Source organism: Empidonax traillii, unplaced genomic scaffold (genome assembly GCF_003031625.1).
Source record: "Empidonax traillii isolate 1590-97213 ecotype Southwest subspecies unplaced genomic scaffold, ASM303162v1 scaffold883:size360155, whole genome shotgun sequence".
NCBI classification, from domain to species: Eukaryota; Metazoa; Chordata; class Aves; order Passeriformes; family Tyrannidae; genus Empidonax; species Empidonax traillii.
In genome coordinates, this window is record NW_020956076.1 from 226,704 (window position 1) to 249,464 (window position 22,761).

Consider the following 22,761-nt stretch of genomic DNA (forward strand, 5'->3'; position numbering starts at 1 on the left):
TCAGATCTTGGTGTTTCGCAGCAATTAGAAGTTATGAGCTTGATTAGCTAGTTTAGACTACCACTGCCTTGTCTTCTCTGTCAGGTAAGTCATGTGTGGCCCAGCACTGCAATCCCCATGCTGTGCAGTGAGCCCAGAACATGCAGAGTAGGTCCCAGACCACCATCCTCAGCAATGTAAAGAACAAATGGAACTGTCATAATTCACAGGAGAACAAAGGCTGATAATTTTCTGCCTGAACAAAACCCTTCTTTGCAAAGTTCCATGACCCACCAAGTGCAAAATAATCCAGACAGTTCTCTTTATTGTTATATTCCTTAGTTCCAAACTGTCCTTTATTTCAGTAAGGTTCCTAGTAATGCAAATGTCATTCAGCTTTATTCAGATAAACCATGTTAACCGTACATGTTTGGCAGAGAAGTACTCCTTTCTGCCAGAAAAATAAATCTGAATTTGTATAATACTCTTTGTGAACAAACAATGTTTTTCTTAGCTTTATAGAACGCACCTCCCCTCTACAGAAAGGACAGTTACTGATAGCAGAAGAGATGATATGGAATAAAATTTAATCTAATATTCAAAACAATAATGAGTATTTCTACATGCTAGCATTCATACCAAGCTTAAAATCAGTACTACTTGGATCACAGATAACTATTTAATGCTATGGCAAAGTAACAATAAAAGCAATTATAACTACCATTTAAAAATAATTAACAGTGAGAATTGGAAGATTTAACGTGTTTTCTTCTTTTAATGTACAGCCCCATTCACAGAATTTCACTGGACCATGTGGACAGACCAACTGTCACAGCTGTCTATCAAGGCTGAATTAGATGAAGAAAACAATACAGGCTTTGTGGTTCAACTGAAGCAGCAGTCTCAGAAAGTTTCCATTTCTCATCTGCGGGCACTGTGGGAGCATTGTCTTCCCCCTCTCTGAAAAGAGAATGGAACAATTATGTTACTGAAATTCCTCCACAGTGGGTCTGAAAGACTGTTTATGTCCAGCCAGGGAGACAGGGAAAACTAAACGCTGGGATTTCATGACAGCAGGTGGGAGCAGTTTCAGGGTATATACTTTAGTGACATAATGGTCCTGATTCTTCTCTTTCAGGGTAAAGCCAGTGCTGGAAGATTTACTAGCAATGGAGGAAATGGTAGTAAAAATGCAAAGTTAAATGCAGTGGTAAAATTATTAATTCAAACCAAAGTTTTACAATTGGCTTACTGAATCAATATGGTAATTGATTCTAACGTGGTGTGCATGGCAGTAAACTAGGAAGAAAAGTACACTAGTCACAGAGAATTTTTTACCATTTACTGTTTTAGGGGCCCTACCAAGTGAAGTGCTGAGTACCCAGCTCTTATGGGAGTCAGATGGGCTCAAGAGACAGAAAGCAATCACCCAATTTGTTCTAATGGCAATAATATTCTTATTCATTAGCAGCAGAGACTAATCAATACTCAATTTCATGCAAGCATATATTCATGTGCTTTGGCATAACCTTAAGAAATCAGCTGCTCAGGTTGCTCCAATGCTCTCAGTTCAGAAGTGCCAAACCATTTCATTCTGTTGTACTAATAATCTCCTTTTTAATTTTCCCCCCAAGGTTATTTTAGTGCTAACTGTAACTCAGTTCATACACACAAACAATCTGTAAGTACTTGGGTGCAAATAATCACCTGGGGCTACAAGGAAGAGTCAACATATTTTAAAGAGTTCCCACTCATTTCCTTAAAGAGGAAGGGAGAGTAGAGGCTGTCAGCCACCGTCAGCACTGCTAAGAAATCAATCTTGCCTACACAATCTGTGTCATGATTTGCATGGGCTCCCTGGTTGTCACTCAATACCCCCCAAAAAAGTCATCTGGCAGCAACACCATTTGATGGTCCACTTGAAGAACTTTCCACAAGCTGCCTTCTAAGGGAGGCTCTAAGTCCTTCACACAGCAGCTCATTTTAGTCATGGTCACACTCTATATAATAGCATAGAGGATTCTCAGTCCTTCCTGGGGTTTGGTATGATGGTGTACATAAAAAAAAAAAAAAAGAGTAATAATAACAATTCTTCATCTCTGGAAAAACTCTTGGCATGTTTTTCAGTGGGCTACTGGTACAGGAAACCAACCCACTCGCTGAAGTGAACACAAGGCTTCCATTTGCGTGGTCAGCAGGTACTGGATCAGTGACTAAGACTGAAAAATCTGACCGAGAAAGCTTGAAAGAAGCCAACACTTCTGTGATCTTAAGGCTCCATATAGGCAAACTAATGATGTGACACAGTGACACTTTCTCAATCTCAATTAGTGCTAAACTAATTAAGAAAACTGTTTTATACACTGCAGTGAGTAGTATCTTGCTTCTTTCTTGGATAATCCCTGGTGTGATGTAAGGGTGATTGAGTATCCAATTACTCCTTAATTGAATGCACATTTTGTACATTTTTAGCTAGTTCAAGCTTAATGCTTTTAGTCCAAAAGTCAAGTCAGTGAAATTAAGTTGAACTGGGATTTGGGTAGCTACTGTATTAATGGATTACTTTTGGAAAGAAGCCTAATTACAAGCCAGTCTGAAGATTTCAGATGTGTTTGTTATAGAAATACTTAATGTATTGTCTGACAAAAGACTGATTCTATATATTGGTAGTGTTGCTATTCATGTTTACCATTTATTCTTGTTTCACAGTAATTTTTTGACCATGCTAAATAAATAGCACTGTTCCACAATATATATGGTCAAGTGACACACTACTCAGGCTAAAGTTTTGTGTAGATATGAAGATATCTGCTCCTCTTACTCTGTTGAAAAGTTTTTGGAAATGCAATATTTGAGCTACAATTAACGTACTGTAATCAGAAAACTGCCTAGATACCTTGCTTTTTTATAAATTATATTTCTGCCCCTGAAATTTCCTTTTCTTGGGTTGAGTACTACATCTATTAAGTAGAGTCTCACTGCTCCTGGTCCCACTAATTTTCTCTACAGATAAGAAAACCATTACCCAAGGAAGTCTTTCAGGATCAGTGCCATGAAGTGTAAATACCTGCAAAATCTGAGAGCTGTTACCACAATACACTTGGTTAAAAAAAGAAAAAAAATATTAACAAGGTCAATCAAAATTCAGAAATCAGTGTCAGAATGTAAAAAAAAATTATGTTTCCAAGAAAATTTGTATCTATTTCTTTCATATAATAATTCAAAGTACCTCTATTCCTTACAGAGAAAATTTTTTTGTACAAAACTAGGATAAATGCAAGGCTTTAAATTTTATCTCAGAAACAGGGAGAGCAGCAGGAGCAAAGATAAGGCCAAGCTGTTATATTTTTAAGAACCAAAGATCTCAATGTTCCTATAGCAATAGAGAGAACTTATTTAAAAGAGAAGATATAAGAAAACTTCCATGAAAAGGATTATTTTTTAAAGTCTTCCAAAAGTGTTGAGAAAGTGCAAATAAAGAGACTATAGAGAACTTAAATATGATGGCCAGAATAATATATCTTTCCATCTGATAAGGAGGAAGTAAGATGCCCCACTGCAGCAGCCTTAGGTCAAGATCACTACACAAGATCAAAAACTATACTCTGCTACTTAAAAGTGGTCAATCTGCTTTTTGGAGAACTATTCCACCATTACCATATTCCTTATCATAATTGTTCACAAAATGACTCTATTTTGTTTCCTTATAAAAGGATCTTGCCTTCTCCTCCTTAACACTATGATAAATCAAAAAGTAAAAGAATTTTTAAAAAAATCAAAAGAAATGGGTGCTAAAACCCATTTGATACTGACTAAACATTACCATTACCCTATAGCTTCCAAAAAACAGCACCTGCTAGTACAGTCTGGCATGGATTCAGAGTGTCTCAGAAAAGAGGACTGACTACCTTATGAAATCTTACCATTCCTGAAATGCTTTGCACTTCTTCCAAGAAGAGGCCACAATTTATGGAGTTTACATCAAGTACTGCGGGCATTAACTACATCTATCTAATAAAATGTACCTTTATCTTGAGCTCTGCAGAAGCATTAGTAAAATCTTCAAGTTTTTCTCTGTAGCACTGCTCTATCATAAACGCTGATGCTATTCCTGAAACTTTACTAACAACAGTCACTGCTGGCACACTCTTCCTTGAGTGGCAATTATCACTTGCAAAAAACATTTTCAATAACCCAAATAACTTGGTAGTTTATGTTTGCTGTTTGTTTTCAAAACATGGTTGTCTGCTTAGCAAGAGTGTGTTTGCATGCTGTTCATTGCACTGTCGTCATCCATGTGAAATAAGGCTGAATGTGGCACCGAGTGCCATAATCTAATCACAGTGGGGATGGATCAAGGGTTGGACTTGATCTCAGAGGTCTCTTCCAACCCAGTTAATTCTATGATTCTATGATTCTATGATTCAAATAATTAGAATTCAAACTTCCAACAAGAGTAAGGACCTGTGCCTACCTGGATCTTCATTTTCAATGCAGTAGTAATGCTCTGCTTAAAACTCCCTGCGTGATTTCATACAGGTGAAACATAGTGAACTCCCAGTACATAACATGTATAACATTACTGATGGAGGAAAGCATATTGCAGGCTTTCTTCTCTGACTTGGTCAGACACACGTATACCTGTACACCCTTCTAATATTCTTGACCTTTGAGAGCCTGTTACATTAGATTTCACATGCACTAATCTCTTTCTCTAAAAATGGGTGAAGCTTTATCAAAGATGATTTAAGCTTCCTACCATTTTGCCTCACCACTAATTCAAAGCTTTTCTAACCATATATGAAAATAGCATACCAGAGTTTCAGTGTGTGCTCGCTCAGGCTCTAACCTGTGTGTTGCAGCTGCCAATAAACGTGTCATGAGGGTGTTTTTTATGACAAGGCAGTCCTGGCTACATTATCAGTTCCCAAGTAGCAGTAGCAGTGTACAAACCAAACATGGTTTATGGTAAGCAGCTGGAAATGATACTCTCAAAACTCATTTTATGAAAAGTTGATGATAACAGCGAATTGGGAATGGCAAAGAATGTGTAATGCTGATAGAGACCCATGGGTCACGAAGTTTGGGAGCCCTTGTCAGCATGAATTACCTAAAGCATAAGCAAAGATCTGACTCCTAGGCTACCTAATAACATTTTAGCTTTGAAAAAGAAGCACAGTAATATCTTTCTTCTTGGCTTCTTCTTTACATGCTTAGGGATTTTGACCATTTTCCATTTCTACACAATTCGTATATTTCTAAGGAGAGCTCAGTAAGGAACTGAACAAGGACAATTCCAATATAGTACTAACTCTGGAAACAGCTACAACTCAGAATGGTTTTGTTCCTCATTTAGGGTTTGATCACTCCCTATACTGATGTTTTGGCCTGAACACAGCATAAATACGTACTACAGCAGTGACTAGTCTATGACTCTTGGCTGTCTCTGGCTACCAAGTCCCTAAATTTGGCCCCTGTGTCAGAGGTATGTCACGCAAGCAATAAAAAGTTTTTTTCTACTCACTAATTTGAAACATAGCAGTGGGAAAAAAAATCATGTTGACATTATAGGGTTCACTTACAATCTCAGTACACACCCTATTCCCTGCTATTACCATGAAGTAGTGGAAAACAACTTGAAAAGGCATCATCTTGCAGCCATTCCTGGAGCTTTTGGTTGCCTGAATGCTTCAAAACTTTTGGTTTGTTTCCAGTAGGCCCCTAGAGGGTGGCTCACAAGCCAAAAGTGTTTGGCCCTCTGACCTATAGTCACGCACTCAAGCATAAACACATTCTCAAGTACTCTGAAGTGGAGTGGAGTGTTGGGAACTATACATAAGATCTTAAACACAGAAGAACAATTATTAGTTTTGTTGATAACATGAAATTCAGTTTCTTTCAAAGACTGAAACTTAACAATTAAACCAACCACCTTTTAAGCACAAATTCTAAACTTATGAAGACAAACAATAACTGATATAAAGTCACTCCCTGAGAATCAGCATACTCATATTTCATCAAATCTAGGAAACTGGTGTTTGCATTTCTAAAGAACTACAGTTGATAATCTTTGTGTTGAGTTGTTTTCGGTTTTTTTAAACAGGAAAAAGATAAGAACAGTCATAATAACCTAATGATGCATGGCTGCTGAAAGCTCACTCCAGCTCTGGATCTACACAACAGGAAAGGATAAAATCCTCAAGTGTCAGAATTTCTGCAGAGTAACTTCTTTGCAAACTTTACAAACTGCAAATGTTACTGGTAAACTGAGAGTAAAGACATGTAGATTGGTAATGTAAATGCCCATTAAAATATAAAGTTAATTGAGATCTGCTTAAACAGAGAAATACAGACCATAGCATTGCATCACGCTTTCCATTTCTCAGAGGCATGGTGCAGCTCCCTCTGTATTTGAATGACCCTTCATATTCTACAATGTTATCGTACAGTTTGCAATTCCATAGAGAGGGGAGTGCACCACTACATTTTTAGTACTAGCTCATTCCCACTGGCAACACTGATCCCACCTTCAATGTCCTATGGAAAGGGCAACACAGTTTTGTTGCCACAAGAGCTGCTTAGAATCTTCAAAAGCAAGTAATTTGCACTATCCACTCACTAAATGCATCAGTTACAGTCATCCAATTTCCCTTTCTCCTTGCTCTGAAACTAATGTTATGCCAATTGCTGCTTGTCTGCTCAGACCTCTCATTATCATTCAGAAAGTTTCCAGAGAATGGGGCATGCAGTCTCTGTTCCTCCCAGCCAAAATTACTCCTTCCTGTTCCTCAGGCCTAGCAAAATCTTGCAATTTTAATGATGTCATTTTTTTTTCTTCTAATCTTGAATGTACAACTAGGAAAATGGTAACTATATCAAGAATGTTTTTAATCTGAATTAATTTCTGCTATCATAATTTACAGGACATTGGATAAAGTTGCAGCTACTTACAATCTGAGGTCTACCAAATATGAATGTGTATGTATGAATGTGTATATAAAAAATGATGCTTTTTCAGATGTTTCTGACTCAGTCACAAACAAAAATGTTCAGGAGAACTAGTGAAATATACATATAAATAGACTGAATAGGCATACGCCATCATCACACTTTTAGGATAATTCTTTATTTAAGAATATAAAATAAATTGTGTCTGGGATGGGGACTTCCAGGACAACACACTGTAGATCAAATTCTTTAGTTTATTAATTATGTTCAGTGGAAACCAAATTAGAGTTTATCACTTTTTTTAAAAATCATTCTTTCAATATTATTTTAGCAAATTATTTTTTAGAAAAAGCTCTTACTGTCTTCATTTGAAAGAATCTCACGGATTTCAATGACTTCAGTAGCAGGAAGTTATTTGACCTCCTCTTGGTAAATAGGAGCAATGCTACTTACCTACTCTGTGCATGGGATCATGCGTATACACTCTGATTCATAAATGGATGAGGACATGTAGGCATGCCAACCTGAGTTCAGTATCATTACAAATTCAAGTTGACATTCAAGTGTTTGAAATCAGGCATCTTGCTCATTCACAGATAGAGCTGTTCCACTGATGTAAAAGAGGAGAAAGGCATGTCTCTCAATCAGTTACATGTAAACTAATAAGGATTAAAGAGGGGGTGAAAAATCCACTGGAAACCACAGAGGACACCATCTTCAGTGAAGAAAGCCCTACTGGAAAAGTACTTATCCATTAGGAAAGGTAGCAAGCCCCAAAATAACAGTATGCTGGAAAACTCATAAATCACGTACTGAGAAATAGTCAGACAGGCATCAAATTATCAAGAAAAAAATAGCCTCTAATGAAATGGAAGATGTAAGGGTTTTCTTATTTTATTTTTAGGAGTGGTAGCATTTGTTGTCCCCATTGTTAAGCTCTGCTGTATAAGAACTGCAAATCTTTTTTCCAAGTTCATCTGAAAATGTCTAGAAGTAGCTTGATGCCCATAGCAAGGGCTCTGAGTCAAGCAGGAAGTATCAAAAAAATTAGTGTTAACACTGAGGAAGTCACAATGTTATCCTTTCTCTTTTCTTTCAGAAAAGGATCTGGGAGCCCTCGCAAACAAGTTCTACATGTGTCAGTAGTGCAACCAGGCAACAGTGAAGGCCAACAGCCTCCTGGGCTGCACCAGGAGAAGCACTGCCAGCAGGGGGAGGGAAAAGATCCTTCGTTTCTACTCAGCACTGGTAGAACATTTGGAGCACAGGGTGCAGTTCTGGGTTCCCCAGTTCAAAAGAAACATGGAGAAAAAGAAACATACTGGAGACCAGCAACGGGTCCCAAAGATGATTAAGCAACTGGAGCACCTGTCATAAAAGGATGGCTGAGAGAGCTGGGACTGTCTAGCCCAGAAAAGATGTTTCAAAAGGAATTTTATCAATGTATATAAATACTTAAGGAGAAAAAGAAGATGGCACCAGACTCTTCAGCTGCATCCAGTGAAAGAAGATCCAATGGGTACAAATTGAATTACTGGAAATTTCATTTAAGATTAAGAACCTTGTTCCCTGCAAGAGTGGTCAAACACAGGTACAAGTTGCTTAAAGGGATTAAGGAGTCTTCATCCTCATGATATTCAACACCTAGCTGCACATGGCCCTGACAGCCCAAAGGAGTGAACACTTCTTTGAGAAGAGGATCAAACCAGCAGATCTCTGGAGGCACCTTCCAATCACATCTATTCTGTTATTCTGAAAAAAAACTTTCTTTTATTCTTGCAAAACTATTCTGGTAATGTTCTTCGCTGTCTAAAGCTGAACTGAGTTTTTTCACCTTTCATGTCTGAAAGCAAATCTGTACTGAGATTTCCCTCCAAACTTCTTTAACACCTGACTGGTTCTTTCACTATTGGACATGATGTTAAAAGGTTAGAAATTTAAAAAAATTACTTTTTCAAAAGAAACTTATGTGAAAACTTTGACAACTGCAGGAGAGAAAGGATGTAAAGGCCATATAATTGGATGTAAATGGGATGCACTTCAAAAACACCCACACAACAGACTCCAAAAACTCTTTAACCCCAGGCTATAGGAGAGAGAGTTGTTTTTAGCAACAAAGCAGAGCCAAAAGAGGCCAACCAGAGAGCAGAAAACTTATTCTAAATCTGATTGAGTTAAAGAGAGGAGAGAAATTACAGAATTCTACCTGTTTTGTCCTCCTTAAGGCTCCCTTTAGAGCCTGGCCAAACTTGGTTTTAGAATTGGAAAGGAGTATTTTGAGACCTGGGCTTTCCCAGGATGGAGGAACATTAAAAAAAAAAAAAAAAATCAATTCTTCCCTGAGATTACACATCATGATATTCCATGTTTGTGTCAACTCTGCCTCTAATTCAACAAAATAGAACAATTTAAATCAAAGAGCGACATATGCCATTTGATCATAAGCCACAAAGGGTTCAGTTTTGCCAAGGTTTAAATTAAGGCTGAAGAGCAGATGTTCTGAAGCTTTGGGAGTGTGGTGTGCATAGAGCCTGCATTCTGATTCAGTCAAAACTAATTAGACCTTTCAAACAACCTCTTTCTCCTCCTGTGTATATAACACTTCTGGAAACATTTGTCTCCTCCTTTCCCTGACAGAGTGACGAGGTCATGGCAAACCAATGTTCCTCAAGGTTCTTCAAGTGAAATGTACCACACTGGCTTGGAATAAGAAACAACATTGATAACTTCACTGTTAGGAGCTCCAGCAGCCTTGGCAGAGGGGGATTGTGTCATAAAAGAAGCCTACCAATGTGGCTGTAATTGCAATATCCAAGACATACCAGAGGTTTAAAATATAAGGTCATCTTCTCTTTGAAAGGAAAAAATGCTCCTCTTGGATCACACAGTAGATGCTGCCCTGCAAACTATAACTTCCCCATCTGCTACTGAGTCTTCATAGCAATACTCAGCTGATGTCAGCAGTTTCAGCTTAAGGGACTTCCTTCACTCCTATGAAGGAAGGTGTCTTTTCTGAGGATGTCTGAGGTCTCTGTGAGGAGCTACTGTTCCTCAACACCTTGCTCCTGGAGAGGTGTGAGTAAACCACTACAAAGTAAGAAGGGTTGTTTTCTTCCCTTTCTGCCTCTTTGCGTAGAATAAAGGGGAACAATGTCATGTGATTTCTTTTTACACTTCATTTTTTTCAGGTCTCCAAGCACAACAGCAAGGATAAATAGTGAAATCAGTGCCTTTTTGTACTGATGTACCCAAAACCAAGAAGACCTGGCCAAATGAATTTTGGATAAATAATTCAATCAGGTGTAGAGAGATAAGTGTCATTTCCTCTGTGAGCAACACAATGCCAGGAGTCATAGTTCTTCCTCAGTGCTTTAGAGTCCACAATTAGCATAACCCTAGAGTGAGGACTATTATTTTACATTAAAAATTCCATCATTTGGGAATTAAAACTGCAGATTATTTTGTGAAGCACAGCCAAGATAAATCTTATTATACAGAACAAATCTTTACAAGTATTGACAAATGTAATAAAATTTCAAACATGAAAGCAAAAGGGAAATTTTTACATTTCAATTCCAGCATTGTAAAGGAAACTCTTTCATGCTTAAAATTCAAACTCAGTGTGTCAAGTAATTTCACTGTTACACACTTGAATTACCTGCACTGGCCTGAGGGCATTATTCACTCTCTGAGAAAAACTGCACTTTAATATTGCTATGATTTTCTCAAGTAATTTTTATGCAGAAGCTGGGATGAATTTGAAACATCCATTTCAAGATTAAAGTGACAACATTTGGTGACTGCAGAAAACCATGTAATTGAGAACTGGGCTTAGGGATGTGCTCAAAATTAAATATGGGAATGAGAAAATAATATTAAAAAAAAAGTATCAAGGTGTCGCTTTATTTGTTTAACTTCTAGGATGCAGATATTAAATACAGTTATAAAATACAAAAAAACATTTACTTAAAAAATGTTTAGATGCATACACTGTTTTGAATACTTTTGCTGTATGGAAAGACCATGAAATTGATGGTCACTGTCCTAGCTCATTTAGTAACTTCTATCATATGCAGAAGGGAGGATGATCTTCCCACTTGATTTTAATGGATCCATTTTTTGGAAGCACAAAATTATCAATCTCTTTTACAAGTTCTTCTGCCTGATTATTTATTAACTTCATATCAAGTTGGGACTCAGAGAATGCTCTGAAGAGGCTTAACTACAAAACAGAGACTGATGTGAACTAAATTCCACTCATCACATCGAAAGAGCAAGAATTTTATGTACAAATACACGTCCTTACCCAAAAATATTTATCAATAAGCTTTCAGCAGCATGCTTCCAGGTGAAACTCCGGATGAATTGATTATTTGGTAACTTTGAAGAAATGTGCAGTTAGAAAATCTGATGCTTTTATATAATGGATTCCAACAGTAAACAGGGTAATGGGGAGTAACCAATATTTTTATCATTAAAATAAAATTTATTGTAGATAGTAGATGAAAAATTTTACTAAGCTAAAAAGCAGTATGACTTGTTAAAAGAAGCAATAGAACAGATTCATTCTTATCTTAAAGACATCCCAGATTTGCTGTCTTACTATTTGTATCAAGGTGGGGCCATTTTATTTCAAAATCAACCATAAATGCTGGTGCCTTGACTCACTACTTTCAAGGCAACTAACCATTTGTCTTAGAATCACAGGATCGTTTAGTTTAGAAAATATCTTTAAGATCATCATGTCCAACCATCAACCCAGCATTTCCAGGTCCACCACTAAACCATGTCCCTAAGTGTCACATTTGCATGACTTTTAAATGTCTTCAGGGATGGTGACTCAAACACTTCCCTGGGCTTTAACTCTCTATGAATCTCATTGCCAGGTTTTTTGTTATAGTAAAACATTGATTAACTAAGTATAATGAGGTTTAGGAGTAACTGTTGAGCATTGAGGGAATTTATTTTCTAACTGATAGAGGCCGGGGGAACATGACATGGGAGCTTTTAATAACTGAAGTAGGGTTAATGTAGGTTCACGTGCATATTAGCTCTTATCCTTAAATTCTTGCTCTGTGAGCCAATGAAGGCTGAAAAGAAGCAGCAACTACTCTGATGAATGAAATAAGAAAAATTAGCCATGAGAAATTAATTAGTTTCCTCTTATATCTTCACTAGAGTTGCCCAAGATTCAGTCTTGGGAAAAAACAGCATTGTAAAGCAGGAAGAAGAGATTTAAAAAAAAAAAAAAAAAAAAAAAGCCTCCTTTGAACTACTACACTGTTTTTCAACAGATAATACTGGGAAGGTCCACCAATGCCTGGTCTTCTAAAAACACAGTAAGAAATCAACCAGTAAACCTCAGTAACTGGGGAATTATATCCCATAACCTATATATACTGTGCTCTTCATCTGCAGCAGGAGAAATTTAGAGCTAAAAGTAGCTGTGATGTAACTGCGTGTGGTGATTCACTGCCTATGAAGTCAATACAAATATTCCAATACATTGAATCTCTTACTATAGTCCAGCTACTAAAGAACCTAATAGTAACCTGTCCTGGTTTGGACAGGGATAGAGTTAGTTTTCTTCGCAGTACCCAGTATAGGGCCCTGTTTTGCATTTGTATTAATAACACAGGGATGTTTCAGTTACTGCTGAGCAGGGCTTTCACAGTGTCAAGGCCTTTTCTGCTTTTCATCCCACCCACCAGCAAGCAGGCTGAGAGTCCACAAGGAGATGGGAGGGGACACAGCTGTGACAGCTGACCCCAACTGACCCAAGAGTTATTCTGTACCATGTGGAAACACGCTCAGCACGTAGATGAAGGGAAAGAAGAAAGAAGGGAGGGACATTTGGAGCAATAGCATTTGTCTTCCCAAATCTCCATTACTTGTAATGGAGCCCAGCTCCTGGAGACAGCTGACTATTTGCCTGACCATGGGAAGTGGTGAATGAATTCCTTGGTTTGTTTTGCTTGCATGCATGGCTTTTGCTTTTCCTACTAAACTGTCAACCCACAAGTTCTCTCACTTTTACTCTCCTTATTTTCTTCCCCATCCCAACAATGGAAAGTGAGCAAGGAGCATCTATGGCTTGATTGTGAGCTGGGGTTAAACCACAACATAAACAAACTATTATACCATCGGATAAAATAGAACATTACACTGTCAAAATTTATAGTTGTGACAATGTATCATAACTTTACCCAAAATTAATTCAGCTAGTTTTCTCCTTTTGCTAAATCTCCTCTATGAAAATTGTTTGAGATTTTCGATTTTTCCACTATGTTTTTACTTACCTGACTAAAGATTTACTACTGATGTTCTTACTCTTCTGCTACTGAAATGCGGCCCTGATAATTCTATCACTAAGTGGCTGAGTTGGTCTGAAGTTGTCTCCTAGGATTCCATCAGAGCCCTCTAAAAGTTCAGCACCTTTAACATGCGTCCTCAGTCTTCGAAATTCCTCTATCTGAAAGACATAAAAACAGACATGAAGAAGCTGAGATACATTCTTCACCATGGGACTAATGATCAAAATCATGCTTGTCCAGTCAATTCTGCAGCTTTGAAAATGGGAGTGTTCAGGTACTATATGTTAGGGTCCACGTACATTAGTAACATTTAAAAATAGCTGTCAGCACCTCTTTCAGGATCTATGACCTTCTTAGCCATTGCAGATTACATTCTATGAATCAACCTTACAGTTCTGCATTGAGAGTAATCATTCCGGTGTTCTTCAAATAAGTACATTTCGGGAATGACTTGGTTGACTACAAATTGGTTTTAAATTCTCCTAGTGATTTGTTTACTGCCTGAAACTGTTGTTATCTTCTAAACCAGAAGAATTCTGAACAGATTCTTAGCTTTAGAAAATGTCTGTTGACATTCTATGTGGAAAAATAAGGATTTTACAATCAAAACAAAATACTGCTTCAAAAGATCTGCAGATGTAGGTACTTAGAAAGTCAAATACAGTAAAAACTAAATATAAAATATTTCAATTGAGCCAAAACAAATATGTTTCTGGCCTATAGAATCCTTTTAGATTTTTCTAAGTGTGATCTGGTGTAGGGTAGAACGTGAGCAGTTGCATGATAAAGAACTGAGAAAAACCAATGCACATCTCAGCAATATTATACTTTATTCTCCAACAGTGTTGTCTTTAGGAGTCTGGTATTTTAAGTCAGTAGTTACAACTACTATAAAAACTTGGTTTGCTTAAACATATTCACAAGCTGTCTTAACTGTGAATGTACCTGATGTACCTGAAATGTACCTGATGGTTGACTCCCCTAACCTCAGCCTCTGTACTTTTACTGACCCTTTGGTGCCTCACTATGCAGTTCAGCTCTAAGCTGACACTGAAGATACAGAAAAAGTAAAGTGGAGCTTTGCAGTACATAATCATTTAGACATCTAAGGTATTGTAGAGGTAATTTCTCCATGAAAAACATTCTATGAAGGATTACAAGGAAAACGTGTGATTCCGGAATTAAATTAAATTAGGTACTGAACAGCAGGTAATGACAATTTTATTACTATCTTGCCTGCAGAGAATACATTCTTACTGCAACCCGGAAGACAACGGCCTTCATTGTTGTTTTCCACTCTAAAGCAGAATTGATATAAACTTATTTACTTGATTTAGAGGCTAGCTCTGCTCTGCTTCATTTTCCTCAAAAAAACAGTGTGCTTGGGAATCAACACACAGCTTCTGGCAGCTGAGATATAAGGCAACAGCTTGGACTGCAAAGACAAAAAGGAGAATGAACTGTAAAGCTCCTTGAAAGTGCTTTTCGAGGCAGAATCCTGTTTTGGAAGATTCTTGTTGTTGCTATTTACTGAAAGAAAGCTGAAAACAGATTCACTACAGGCTTAGAATTGAAAAAGTCTTCAGGACTCAAGTGCTGATTAATCACTGAAGGGATTTTTGTAAAGGTAGCCTCTTTCACCATCTGAATCAACTCTGGAAAGTCTGAAATAATTGCAGTTTAGGAAGAAGCATTTTACAAAAACATGGCTTTTGTTTGATCTTTTGAGAATGAGATACTTCAAACAAGCACAGATGAAGGAGAGGGAAGAGCAGACTCTCTGCAAAGCTGGCATTTGTGAGCTGTCTCCTAACTGTAACTACAAATACCCCATCTCAGTCCCCACAGTGAAATCTTTCTCCAGGAGGTACTTCTCACAAAGTAGCTTCCAGTTTCTTCAGTCAGAAGAGTAGAATTGACCTGATCTCCATGCCTGCTCTTTAGTCTTTAGGGAAGTCAGGAATTCTAGCCCTGCTCTAAGCGGGGAATTGCTTCTGAGATCCCCAGTCTCCTTGTTTAGTTCTTCATTCCATATTTCAGACTGCCATGACAGAGACCCTCTATACACGTGGTGGTTTGCTTCACTTAAGAGAAGTGTTTCTGAGAGAAACAGACACTAGTGCGCTGACAGTACTTTTCCTATTAAATTTCCACAAGACAAGGCAATATGTGTGCCCTACTCATTCTGCTTTGCCACATGTGGAACTACTTACCATCTCCTCCCAACCCCTCCTAAGTCAGTGTTCTGAAATACACCCTCTAGGACTGACAATGAAACAGGTGTTTTAGAGGCACATGGCCAAACACCCTTATTCATGCTTACTTCACATACTTTTACCAGGAATAGTTACTTACAAAAGTTCTTCTCATGTCCAGAAGACACTAAGAATGACCTAGGCCTGTTCACACTGAAATTCAGGATCAAGTTCTAACCAATGAAGAGGCAAATCCACAGTGTTAACAGTCGCATTTCTACTAAGTAAAAGCATCTAGTTTATATTTTGTAGAATGTTTTTACCACTTCCTGTATTCAAATCCTGAACACTCCATTCTTCTGTTTCACTTACATGTTCACTGAAGAATGGAACACACAAAACAAAGAATTTGCATGTTTTCTACAAACATTTCTTCTATATGAGGTATAAAAGCATTACCCTTCTGCTTGAAAATTTTACATGCCTCCATGTCACCTCCCAAGAACATGAACCTTCTTCCTTCCCAGTCCGCAGAATACTAAGAACCTCTGAGTGCTGTATTTCACAGACTGCATAAATTTTGCACAATTCCCACTCCAGCTCCATATGCTAGTACTGTTTCTGTCCTTTAGGAGGTCTTGATTCTGAATGAGGTAGACAAAAGGACTAGAGACCTCACCATTCAGTAGAAAACCAGTTAACTCTGACAATGAATACAGCAGAACGACAGCTCCTTGCTGCATCATTGTTTAAAATCTCCACTCTGAGTGGCTTAGACAAAGTACTTGTTCTGGGCTTCAGTGAACCACAAAGCATATTATTCACTAAAGCCCCGTTTTTTAAAAGTATAGAGGAAAGGAGCGTGAGCAAGTTTTTTTTCAATAATTTCCTGCCCTTTACTGGCCTGATAGGAAGGAGTTTTCTGTTTTCCCCCACCGCATTTCAGCAGTGTACATGCACGGGCAAGGATCTCACAAAAATACAGTTTTTTCTGGGCTGGGCTGTATATTTCAATGTGAGACAAGTGAGGATGATAAAAATCACAAAAGAAGGACAGACATACGCAACAAGAGTACTTCAGAGTGCAGCTTTGCAGACAAGCTCCTTTACACTGAAGTCAACAATAAAACCCCAGGAACCAGATTTGCAAAGCCCTTATTTTCCAGAGGAGAAGACCTGCCTGCACACTTTATCCAGATCTCACAGAACAACCCATGAAGGAAAAATGCTTTCTGATAGAATTGAAGACTCATGTCAAAGAAAATTACTTCCAGTGAGGAAAAAGCACTGTACCTCAGGAAAGCACATCTGGATGCTGCAGTCATGGCTTTCTCTTTTGCTCTTCATATAACCTATTACGCCTTTCCCAAAATTGTTATTTCTCCATTGTTTCAAAAGGAGAAAATGTGAAAATACATAGATGTGATGATGTATTTTAATTGCAATTTTATTCATTTTTTTCCCCCTTGTGACCCATGGTTTGTTAAGCTAATCAATTTTGTTATGTTAATTACAGAAAATGAGAATGGGAGTGAGTATCTTGTCTCCTCTAATTTCATCAGAGGAAGGAAATAAAATCTTCTCCGTACTAGAATTTTGTTATTCTTTATTTGTTATTGACACTCTGAACTTGATTATTTTATGGCCTGAAAAATGAAAACAGAAAGCCTTGAATTTGTCTCTTACCATCTATAACCACAGATGGTACTAGTATTTATATAAATCACTTGAAGTTTCATAAGCTGCGTTCATTAGTGTCCCACAGAACAAAGTTCTACAAGTTAATGACACATGAAAAAATAATGTGTTTAAACCCATTAGAAATACATTTGCACTGAAATCTATGCTTTAATACTACAAGCCGGCTTAATAAAATTAAATGCCTTTACCAGCTTTCCATGGATGATTCAAAACGGTATATCCTACATACATCCTCTTATTTTCCGTAGGCAAAAGCCCTTGCATTTCTAATCTCTACTGTGCAACCTGCTCCAGATGAACCTGCTTTAGCAGGGCATTTGGACTAGGTGATCTCCAGAGGTCCATTCCAACCCCAGTTATTCTGTGATTCTGTGATTAAAAGAAATCTCTCATAGGCACTCGTGCCCACATGCACAGAAGAGGCCAGGTATTTCTTTGCAGTGAAAATGTGAATTACAATTTAAACTCCTGGATTTTTCAGCTACAGCAAAATATTCTGGCCCCACCAAAATCTTATTTTAGGCATCCTGGAGACATTTCAAACTTTGAATTCTGGAATCACCTCCTCTCACTTCTACCCATACTTATTTTTACTTGACATCTGAAAGCACTATCTGATGCAAGTTAATTTTTTATCCTGCCCTGGCAAAAGTTCTTCATGTTCTTAATAACTGTCTTTCCTGCACAGCCTTTCCTTTAATGCTGCAATCTTAACTACTAGTGAGAAGTTTTTTTCTAATTGATGCTTATCTACAACACCTACAAAGCATTGTGGGTCATACTGGCATAAGCCTGCTCCAATCTATCGCCCTGCTCCAGTGCCACATCTCCCCTGCATCACTGGGAAGGAAAAGCTCCTTCACGACTTGTGCGCCTTTCATCACTGCAATATTCTGGTTGGGTTTGGTTGATACCCATCAACGTAACGCAGCAACACAAACCAGGTACCCCTCACCTAACAAAGGTCAAGACTGTGAATCATAGTCTTTTCCCCAGGCACTATGGGTCACTCTTACCCCCAGGCTCAACATTTTTTTCAGGAGTTTTATCCCCTTTGCACCACATTCTAACATCTTGTTTTATTGTGGTAAATTAATACATAGTAATACTAACTGAAGTTGCATTTATCTAGTTAATTCCTCCGTTGTTCACCCTCTTGCTGTCTCCCATTATATGTGGATGGTTTGAACTGTGCCCTCCTCTGTGCACTGACTGGATTAAAAAGGAATAGAGACTACAAAATCTGCAACTAGGAGTATCATACTATGTCTCAGTGTAACAGCTGTGGACTTTGTACCTCTGATTAAGTCCCCTGATTGTACCTTTGATTAAGTCCTCTTATTTACCCATATCGTATCTGAACAATTAGCTGCCAAGTTACAAAATAAACACTCTCTTTAAAAGTTATTCTGAATCTAATAAAGCCAACAGAATGCTATTTCCATCTACTCAGTAGTAAGCAGCCACAAGATTTACCCCTTCATAAACAAATAAATAACAGATTTATGATGGGATACATTTAAGTTGTAGCAACCATACAAATACCTTATTGGGAGCCATTGCTTTCATCCTATGATCAGACCCAGAATTCAGTTTCCATATGAAAATAAACATTGCCAATTTTAAACTGTTAAGGTTTGTAAAATATTGTGCTGGCATGACTACCAAAATTTTGGATTATTAAAGCTGAAATAATTTAAATCTGAATTTATCACCTTTTATACTTTTTTTCCCTTCTGTTTGTACATGTTTCAGAACAGGTCATGAAAATTAGTATATTCAGCTTCAGGGATTCTAGAGAGTTTCCCTTAAATTAAATCCACAGTCCTCCAGCTGGGATTCACAGACTGTGGGAGTATATTCATCAGGAGTTTTAATTGTTTTTACTAGGACTATTTGGAGACAGATTTGAAATGTTTTCTGTAGAAAGGTTCACATGAGTGTAAGATACAACTTAAGAAAAAAAAAAACAACAGTTTAAATACATACGTGTGAAATAAAATTTAAGTAGGTAGTTTCAATTTGACATTTATTATAAAAATTAATATAAAAAGAGCAAGATAAATTAAATATAGTTCAATGCAATATAGCTGTCCAGTACTACGTTAACATTTTTCATTCTCAAGGACATAGTGTCTTCCTATGCTTTTTTTTCCTTTAACATCAAAAGGCAGTGATATTTGAAAGCTTACAATTGCAAAGAATTGAATTTCTTTTGCCCATTGACTTCTTTCTTCTTCTTGCACTTAAATAAAGAATTACTTTAAATGCAGATGATAAATGATAACAAGGTTTTTCATCTCTGACCTTTGCGTTGCTTTCAGTGACTCAAAAGGTTTAACCTTTACTTGAAAAGCCATGTACTGATCTAATGGGATCTTTAAGGAGAACAGATGTAACATCCTGATATATATATTTGCACGCTATAACCTTTAGCTCATAACCATATTCCAAGGTCACTTTAAGCACAGCTGTTACCTGCACTTGGGACACAGTCAAAGGGTAGCGAAACAGTATCCAGGTGACACCTTCACTGCAGGGTGGAATGGTCAGAGAGCCCTCATACACCCAGTAGTCACGCAGCAGAGGGTCTGAAATTAAAAGAAACGTGGAGTTTTAGTGGAATTTAGAAGTTAATTGTGTCTCTCAGTTATGACAGCTTATGATAGCCGTGGGCCTGCTTGAATGATGAAGTTAGTATGCAGAAAGCTAAGGTGTGAATTTATAACCTGCCAAGGACTGTCCACTGCTTTCTCATGTGAATGCATATGAGCTTGTGGTCATTATATTACAGTAAATTCCCACTGCAGGTCAGTATTTTAAGTATGAAAATGCCACCTCATAGATACGAAAAATAACACGTGCACAACTCTTTAACACAGCAAATAAGTAATATTGTGAGAAAGAACTCCTGTTAATGTCAAAACCCACAAGAGCCATCCAATTTTGAAGGCAGAGGGGCTGCAGTGATTGAAATTTAACTGACTTTTACATTTAGGATGTAGTAATTTCGTTTTTTAGGAAAAAGTCAGTGAAAATTAAGCTCAAGAAAAACTTTACAGTTTGCAATTCTGGTGACATATTTTTTGAGATGCACTGGTGCCTCCTAGCTTTGGAAAAGTAAGTTTAATTTTACAGGGGATGGTGGAATCGTGGTTTATTTTAGAAATTTTTAAGTTTATAAATTTATTTATTGTTTTATAAATAGCTATTAGAATAAATGGTTGTCTATGAAGGAAATGTACAATGTTTTGTCCAATAAGAGTTTTGATTCTACATACAACACATCTACTTTTGACTATTTTAATTACTTTAATTATTTTAATTTCTCATAGATTCCAATCAAACTGCACTTCATAGGGCTCTCCTTTGCTTCTGTAGTCCATACAGCCTAAGAAGTATGGAAAGGAAACTGCCTGACTGTAAAAGGGGGGACAATAAATAAACTTAGAGAGGAACTGGAGACAAAGGAGACTGGAGACGTGGCATGGAGAGTTAAGGGGAAGATAGAATGAGAGACTAGAAACACAAACTTGCTTGGTTGAACTAACCTGCTACTGTCTTTTCACTACTAGGTCAGAGGAATAACAGTAGAATTAAATCTTGCTAATGAAGCCTGTGATTGTCAGCGAATGAATTTTGTTTTATTGGTGTAATTTTCTTTCTCAGCTAGGGAATTACATAGCAAATCCATTGACAGCAAGTTGCATTATCCAATACTCAAAAGTTAAGAACTGCAAGAATTAATTCAGCCCATCCTGTGCATGCATTTTGACACTGTCCTGTTACATGATCATGTATGTTTTTCTGGAAAATTTGTTATCATTTACTTGCAAAGATGGATGATTTTGTTTTGAAAAGCATCTAATAACACTTGGATTTCTCAGTACAACATTCTCTACTTGGTCTTCTTTTTCCCATGCTACTCAAATCCTGCTTGTAAGAAGGACCACATTTTTTCATTTTTCATATTTCTAGTGCACTCATTTCTTCAGTGTCTGAGTGCTTAACTGAATTAAGTGAATTAATTTATCCTTCCGCACCTTTGCATGCTGAGGAAGGACAGATTACCCCCACACTTTAAGGCTGGGGAACTGAGGTACAGAGAAGTTAAGGTCGAATGCATCTATTCACTTGAGGTGTTCAATATGACATGCTTAGAACCTGATTTCTCTGAGTAGTTAATTTTCTATAGCACTTAATACAGTCAGAGCACTGCTCCCATTGACTTCTCTTGGAGGTGTAAGCACTCAGCACTTCTGCAAATCAGACCCCATGATCTCAAGTCGGGCACCTAGAAAATGAGGAACACATAGTTAGAGATGACTTGTGGAAATTTTGGGTTATGTGACTTGATCAACATCAAACAGGAACTGTGAGGCAGCGGTCCTGGAGAAAAATTCTGGTCATGCAATTAGGTGATGTTTTATAACGCATACGCATGAAGAGGCACAGGCAGCTTTAATTCCCGCAATTCCTAACTGTTGAGCACCTCACTTTGCAACCTAGACACTATTGTTTTGATATAATTAATGTATTTTTATGTAGATATGGGCTATTTTGAAAAATTAAAGATCTTGCCACTGTAACACAGAATTTATCTGAGATGGATTCCTCAAACTGTAGAAACATTTGTTTTTAGAAATGCATTATTTGAAAAGTCACACTTCTTACTTCATATTCTTTAACCGTCAGCTATATGAGTTTGAATTTGCCTGCCTTTGTCACTACTCCTTCTATGCTACACAACTCTCATTGCATTACGCCACTGTCTTTTGACGCTGCCAAAAAAATACCTTGTTAGGTGGGTAGCCTTATACTTCCTATTTTATGCCCAAGTAGAGACAGTTCCCACTGCTGCCCTTCTAGGTGGGATGATAAATCCTCAAGAAAACTAGCCAGCAGTGCCGCCAGCAACACAGTGTTGCCAGCAGTGCACAGACAATATATGTCCCACTAACATAACAAAGTGTATTTACAGTAAATTGATGCAATTGACTTCATCCCTATCCCTGTTAGGGCCACTAGGTGCAAAATGCAAAATGCTTATGGGACACACTCTCAGGCTTGCAACTTAGGCTAAGCTTTAGGTCAAGATTGTGTCAGCCTTTCCAATTAGCTAGTAATCCACACATGCGAAAGTAAGCAAAGGCACCTACCTGGCAATAAAGAGTTGGGATTAAAACAGGGTATTGTTTTGGACTTTCCCTGAAAAAATGAATACAAATCAATCTCATCTCTAGTTTCTTATTAAAATGCTGATGAATGGAGAGGTAAAACACTTTCTGTGTTCTTACAACATTAAGCCCTGCACTCCCATGCAAAGCTACCTCATTAAGAGCTCCCATTTAATTATCATTGCATTTGTCCTTGCAGCTACACAAACACACATTTTTATTCTATTTTATATTTTAATTCTAAGGTTATCTCATGAATTTGTTAACTTTCTGTCTTTAGTACCTGGGCTTCTTCCAGGCCCCAGTCTTGAAACTCTCTACACAAAATTCAGGGATTCCTTATTCAAAATGAATTCAAAAAACCAAGGGCCAACGAGAGCTTTTTCTTAACTAATGTGCATAACATTTAATAAAGTAAAGCAGGTTCGACATATTTAATGTAAAAGA

At 37.5% G+C, this 22,761-nt stretch overlaps 1 protein-coding gene across 1 annotated transcript in view; it reads right to left on the reverse strand.

The window, feature by feature from the left end:
• Nucleotides 1-287: 287 nt before the first annotated feature.
• CA8 (carbonic anhydrase 8) overlaps nt 288-22,761 on the reverse strand; it is a 55,962-nt gene continuing 33,488 nt past the window's right edge. The window contains exons 6-9 of the mRNA XM_027902516.1: nt 22,297-22,345; nt 19,616-19,728; nt 13,227-13,399; nt 288-939 (exon numbers count right to left, since the gene is read on the reverse strand). Coding sequence (XP_027758317.1) covers nt 13,265-13,399; nt 19,616-19,728; nt 22,297-22,345 — 297 coding nt within the window. The 3' untranslated portion in view covers nt 288-939; nt 13,227-13,264. The remainder of the gene's footprint in view (nt 940-13,226; nt 13,400-19,615; nt 19,729-22,296; nt 22,346-22,761) is intronic.